This window comes from Arachis duranensis, chromosome 7 (assembly GCF_000817695.3).
Source record: "Arachis duranensis cultivar V14167 chromosome 7, aradu.V14167.gnm2.J7QH, whole genome shotgun sequence".
NCBI lineage: Eukaryota > Viridiplantae > Streptophyta > Magnoliopsida > Fabales > Fabaceae > Arachis > Arachis duranensis.
Window position 1 is genome coordinate 35,644,201 of NC_029778.3, and position 7,145 is coordinate 35,651,345.

General features: G+C 29.6%; 1 protein-coding gene across 1 annotated transcript; it reads right to left on the reverse strand.

Moving 5' to 3' along the window:
* Positions 1-4,389: 4,389 nt before the first annotated feature.
* LOC107458709 (uncharacterized) lies at positions 4,390-7,139 on the reverse strand. The gene is made up of 7 exons (XM_016076915.3): positions 6,871-7,139; positions 6,680-6,744; positions 6,054-6,148; positions 5,536-5,644; positions 5,190-5,203; positions 4,993-5,094; positions 4,390-4,916 (listed from the first exon to the last, which is right to left on the reverse strand). The coding sequence occupies exons 1-7, from the start codon at positions 7,014-7,016 to the stop codon at positions 4,782-4,784; spliced, it is 666 nt and encodes a 221-aa protein (XP_015932401.1). The 5' UTR covers positions 7,017-7,139; the 3' UTR covers positions 4,390-4,781.
* Between the last annotated feature and the right edge of the window lie 6 nt (positions 7,140-7,145).

Here is a 7,145-nt window from a genome sequence, read left to right on the forward strand (position 1 = left end):
TATTGTCTCTTTTAAATAATTAATAATTTATCATTTATTTTCAAATTTTTATAAAATTTTGAAAGAATTAATTTTAATTAATAAGATATGTGATTATTTTTAACTAAACACGCTATAAATTATTGGTACTTTAGAATTTTATAATATACTATTGATATTGTTATATTTTTTTTATGTAACTATCATATTAAAAATAAAATTGTGAAAAAAAATTATATATATATATATATATGATAAATTTTTTGAAAAACTAACTCTAATAATAACTATTTGTAATTATTTTTATGGAATGAAAAAAAAAAATTATCTAAAATTCGGCCCCTCCATACTAAACTTTCTGCATCCGTCCCTGATTGTGGCAAATGTTGAGTCACCAAAAAAAATTGTGGCAAATGTTTTGTTTTATATTTAGAATAGCTTTTCTTTTTTTTTCTTTTTTATGAAAAAGTTATCTTATTTTTGAAATTTGAACTTCGGATAATCTTATGATCATATGAGTTTTTCTTTGTAGGAATAATGATAGCTGCTCCATTATGTAAGGTGCATGTAATTGTTAGATCAATTATGCTTCCGGGAATACGTTTGAGATTTTTGTATTTTGTTTAAGATCTGTATAACTGGGATAGGGAAATTAATTTCTGGCATTCATTATTGGAAAAGAAACAAGCGATACAGAAAACGTTTTCCATTTTTATTTTAATATTTTTATTTTTAAGACTTTATGAAAAAAATTGAATACAGAAAATAAAAATAGAAATTAAATTTTTATCTTTTTCATTAAATCTTGAAAATAAAAATATTGAGAATGAAAATAAATTTTTTTTTTTCCAAATCAAACAAGCCTTATTCTTTTAGAAAGTTCATGTACAGTTGCTTGCGTAATTTTGTTTATAATATCTATATATATAGACTTGTTTGCTATCGAAATATTCTTTTTAGAAAATTTAGATCATCTACTTTTCAAGTCAAGTTATTCAATTACGAAAGGTAAACATATTTTTTCTTCGTGTTTGTACAGTTAAATCGGTAAACAACTAAAAAATATCCATATATATGGAAACACGGAAATTTTCTTAAAATAAATAATTTAATTATTTTAATGACGAAATATGTAATTTATAACAGTTTTAATTCATTGATTAATGAGCAACTTGTAATTTAAAATTGCCCTTAAAACAGGTATACTAAACATACAAATTTTTTTGCTTTACAAGTCTTACAAGTTGGCACAAGTTTAATAAAACACACGCGCATTAGACTCCTACATTCAAGAGTAAATATATGCACGTTACACAACCATTTCCTATTTGCAAAGCGCGTTATTTACCATTATGAACGACTCTTCTTCTTCTTCCTTGATGAAAATCACAACTGTTGCGTTTCTCCTCTTCCTCCTCTTCTTCCTTCTTCTTCTCCTCCTTATTTGTGTTTTTCCTTCTTTTTCTTCACGTGTTTTATCTTTATCATCGTGTTTCTCCTCGTTCTTCTTTTGATTTTGCAACATTATGTATTTTTTTCTTCTTTGTTTGTTTTTTTCCTCCCAAAAAGAATTATGAGAATATGAAATAAGAAGATGAAGAAGAAGAAGCAGCAGAAGATGAAGAGGAAGAGGAAGAGTTCTGAATTATGCAGAACTCATCAGAATAAAAATACACTCAAATATCTTCGTTTTTACACCCAAATTTGCTGCAGATACAGAAATGAGTTATGTTACGTGTACACTAAAATCAGCCACCAAAGTCGACAAGAGCTGCAAAACACACCCAAAATACACCACAGAAGGCCTGCAAAATATACCAAAAATACATCATATTAAAACAAACATAAACTATAGAATACAAATACAACTATAAAACCATTATAAAAAAAAAAAAACCAGATTCATGAATCATAACTAACCAGAAACTAAAACAATTCAACTAAAAGAATAAGACAATTCACCTTCCGTCAGATAAAAAGTTATAAACTGTAAATACACCCAAACTTTTATAAAAATACATCCAAATATTCATGATCTACATCCAAACGTCTGATATAAAATGGATAAGATTATATTAGTTCTAATAAGAACTAGTACGTTAGATTCAATTTAAACAAGGAAGAATTAACAGCAAATTTTACAGGCAAGGTTCACGCACTGGTTCATCTGACAATCTGAAGTTGAATTATCCATTATCTTCAAAAACGATTTCAGAACTTGATGTCAAAAAATAATAGAAATTGAGAATAACGAATAAAGAGAACAGAGAGAGAAAAGAACATAAATGAAGAAGGAGAAAGAGAAGGCAAGAAATTCGAAAAAGAAAACGAAATCCTTTCAAAAATTAAAAATATGTTAGAGGCACGTGAAACATATGTGCATAACAAGCGCGTTTGAGCATAATATCAATTAGAAAACTTGTAAGACTTATATAGCAAAATCATTTGTATGTAAAGATTAATCCATCGAATTATACAATGAATATCAAATTATATACTCGTCAGTAACTTTGATATCTCATATTTTTTAATTTTCTTACGCATAATTATTCTTTTTGAATACTAATTTAAATGGGTTGCTTTCTAAAAAAATAATGTGTTAATTTTAAATAGATAATTTTAAATTACGTGATACATTTAATTGTCAATTAATCAGTAAGTTAAAAGTTAAAATCGTTCATCTTTTTTATTATTTGAAATAGTTTATTTTTCCTGTTATTTTAAAATATTTCATTTCTAAAAGTTTAGTCTAATTTAAATTATTAATATTTTTTATTATTTTTAAAAATTATATTTTTATATTTATAAATACACCATATGTATATGTTTATTATTTTTTAATAAAAAAAATATGAAATAGGATTCAAACTCCCCCCTTTCATATATTCAATGAGAAACTCAGTCACTCTACTGCATCTCATTTTATTGCCATGTTAAACGCTAACTAATTCAATGTAAATTATCACTTTTTTCCTTTTTGTATTTATGTTTTTATATTACTTAATTAATATTTTTGTAAATAATATAATATGATAGTAATTATAAGCATATATTATTATAATTGGATATATTTTATAAATCTTTAAATTAACCAATGATAGAAATTAAAAGGAAATTACAATATTGATTACATTATTTTTTTCTAATATTTCTAATGTTTTATTGCAAGTTTAATCATGAGCTATGATTACTGGTTTCATAAAAGAAAAAAAATTAAAATAAATACTCTTTTCATCAAATTGTTAAAAATTAATATCTTAAGTGCTAGTGAATTATGTTGACGAGAACTAGTTAATCAAAAAATATAAAGATAAATAAGGAATATATATTTTAAAGAAGACCAATAAAATTAAATTCACAAATAATAATAGATAGAAAAAGTCTAAGGACCAGCAGATTTGTTAAAATCTGGCCAATACTTAGCCAGTAAAACAAAATAAGTGATTATCAACCATTAGATAAAATCCCATACCATTAAATACATTATTGATGGTTAATTGATGACTACAACTCACAAAAATAACGATTATCCTTTTCATCTCTCGGTCACTTTCGAGTTGCACTGTCCCGGGCAGGGAGGTTGCAACACTAACGAAAGTTTCAAACTCGTTAGAACCATCTAATCGATGCTTGTGCATATGGAATTATGCGTTTGGTATTTGTTTTGGTTTTTGACATATGTCTTAGGCTGTATACTTCTCTCTTCATTGTTACCTTTGTTAAGTAAAATTGAATCTTAGTAACTAAAGGTTTTTGTGTGCATCTTGCTGTTCTGCTTTGTTAAGACTTCAAACCTGCGGACTCATGAGACTTCCAAAAATATGTAGCAAGGTCACTGCCAATCATATTTGCTGACAATACTCGCACAATTACTAGCTTCACCTTGGTAAATACATTTGACATGCCCAACTCGTTGTGCTTCTATTGGAATGTAAATGGATACCATTATATCGAAAAAACGACAGTTATTATGAACCAAACATAGTAACAATCTCTTGGATCATTTCTAGGAATGCAATTCTAAATTTGCATGTTGATTGATTCAGAAGTTCTTGAAATTGTTGGTCAACCCTTCAAAACTTGTCCTGGAAGAGTTGCAGCTGCAATTCGTGCTCCAGAGGAAACTTTTGCCTGAACAATACAGATTGTGCAACGCCAGTGTCAACACAATGGTGGTACTGGCTGCAACATATGCACAGTCAAATAAGAATCTTGATATGAATTTAAGAAGCTACAATACTCTTTTTGCAGTCTATATTCCAATCTTCGCGATACTATCATTGCGCCTTGAGAAGCTTTTCTAAATTTTTATACAAAAATGGAGATTGTACTCGTTTAGCTGTTATTCTTCTACAAAAGCAGAAAATTACAAACAATTTGTCGTTTCTATATAGTTTAAAGTTGAAGGGGAGTCTTGAAACAACCGTTGAGTTGTCTTCGTGTGATCTCAAGGTCATGAATTCAAATCATGAAAACAGTCACTGATGTAATTATCAAGTTAGATTGCATATATTACAGCCTTTGGATGCAGCCCCTTCCCGGATCCTGCGTTGCCGCAGAATGTTTGTATACCGAACTGTCCTTTTACATAGTTTGAAGTTGGTTGAGGATTTTCTTGTAACAAAACATGTAATCACACTTACAATTTTTCCTAGAAGTCTCATCAAAATTCAGAAGATTCAGTCCATTGTTATGAGTAAAAACTAAAAACCAAATTGGCTCTCTAAATAACTGTTTCTTGAGCTAAATACCATTGAGTGGGATCAATCTTGATGCTCCTTTAAACTTCGACTTGGTTAAAGTTAACCAGTATCTTCTGAACTTTTGGGCTCAATTATAACATTAAAGCCAAATTCTTTTCCGGGTTTGAACGATTGTTTGAGTTCTTCTGCGGTTTGAATTGTGCTTATCTTCCTGTCCTTCACGTCCAAATTTTCCTGTATCAGTTCATCGAACATAGAAATAAGTTGCTATAACAGTAGCCACATTATAAAGTGGTAAAATATCACTTGCCTTTTCTACATAGTCAGCCATGGTAGAATTGAGTATTTCTTGTATTACAAACTTGATGACGCGTTCTTCCCCAAGCATCTGTAAAAGGAAGTCGTTGGGGATCTGCATGCATTTTCAAATCAAGTCATCCTCAATGAGTGAATATTTATATTATATAGACCAAAGGAAGATACAAATAGTTATTAGAAATCATGCACCTGTGATGATTTTCCTAGAGCAGTCCGCGCATCACATGCACAATGGAATATGATATGGTTAAAATTTCTGAACGCAAGTTATTGCTAAAATACTGAACATTCATGAACTCAAAAACAGAAAACATGCAAAATCACATCAGTATGAAGAAACAGGTATACAATTAAATATCCAGCAAACCTCAATCTATAAAAGCCAAATATATTTTCCTTTCCAACTCTGTTACAAACACATGAATCAAAAATTGAGCATGAAATTGAAAAATGTAATAACTAAGACATATCACGTATCCTCAATATAAGAAAGTGCACGGAGTCAATCTTAATCTATATACTGAATCTTCCTTACCTCCTTTTTGCATGCGGAATCCGGGAACAGGCGGAGCAGTTCGACCCAAATCTCGAAGGGTCTTACCAAATACCCTTTCTGTTTGATCACCAGTTAAGTCCACTCTTAGCTGCCATTTATGCCACATAAATGATAGTATCACAATACTAAGCCCAAACTCATGAGAGCACAAACAACAAAAATCATAAATTAACATTATTCAGTAACTTATCGAAGCATGCCGCAGTAAGAACAATATATCATGAAAAGGGAGTGATTTGAAGGGAAAGAAAAAGACTATTTATAGTGAATGCTTCCTTGCTTGGTGCAAATAACAATTAACATGTGCTGTTCATAACTTTAGCTTAATATTCAACATATGACCCTTTTTATATATATTAATTCACAGCCTCTTGACCAAAGATCATTTCAAAGGGGATGAGAACAAGCAAAAGCATCTATCACATATTCGCATAATTTTCCGAATGATACAGAACAACAATTCTAAGTTGGAATCAGATTTTGCATTGCGCTCCCACCTGTATCTTATTTTCATCTCCAGACTCTAGAACAATACTGGCTTTTTTTAAGGTATTTGAACTTTCAGTGGCATCTGTAATTGAAGCTTCTAAACCTAGAAAGTAAGAACACAGACAGAATATAATATCAGTTTGGCACCCATAATATAACTAATACACACTTCAAAGTGGGTAGGTTTAATTAGTATGTTCGTCCTCATAGTTTTTATCAAATTTTCAATTAGTTCTTATAATTTAAAAGTTTTAATTTGGTCCTTATATTAGATAAAAACTTTCAATTAAGTCTTTTCTAACTATTTTTGTTAAAAATATAAATCTTTTTGAAATATTTGATTTTGTGTTAGATGTAAGATGAATTGTGAAATATTCTAAAAGCAAAAGGTTTTAGGATTAGTGTGTACTTTTGAAAAATAACAACCATTTAGGATCTAATTATAAAGTCTTATCTAATAAGAATCTAATTACAAATTTTTAAACAGTAAGAACCTAATTAAAAAATTGGTAAAATCATAAGACTAATAGATTAATTAAACCAAATGGGTATGCAAGGCAAAGATATAGCTGACTCCATGACATAATTCAATTCCACAGTAACAAATGCAACAAGGGTGTAAAGAATGAATCACCTGAATTAAGAGCTGAAACTGTATTATTGTGACCTCTGAAAATTGATTCAGAGTGTATGCTGAAGCTGCAAAGGGGAAATGTGAAAGCAAAATAAATTAGTTTCTGCAACAACATAGAGATTTGTGAAAGCAAAATAAACTGGTTTTTGCAACAACATAGAGAATACAGATACAGTTGACATGGTAGTTACCTCCTTCTCTTCCTCCTCCTATTGGAGAATCTGAGACTGAATGAAAAGCTGCCTTCGGGTTTTGCATTTGGACAGCACCAAGTTCTTCCAACTCCAACTATAATGGAATTTGTGTAGTACTTAGATGATATCATCATCATGTTCATGTTGGTGACTTGGTGTTGAAACCCTCGTACCTGTTCCTATGACTGAGGGGAAATGGTTGAAGAACGATGATGTCAGATACCTTATCACTTTTATTATACATTGCGGTCTTGCTAACACAGGCAACACTC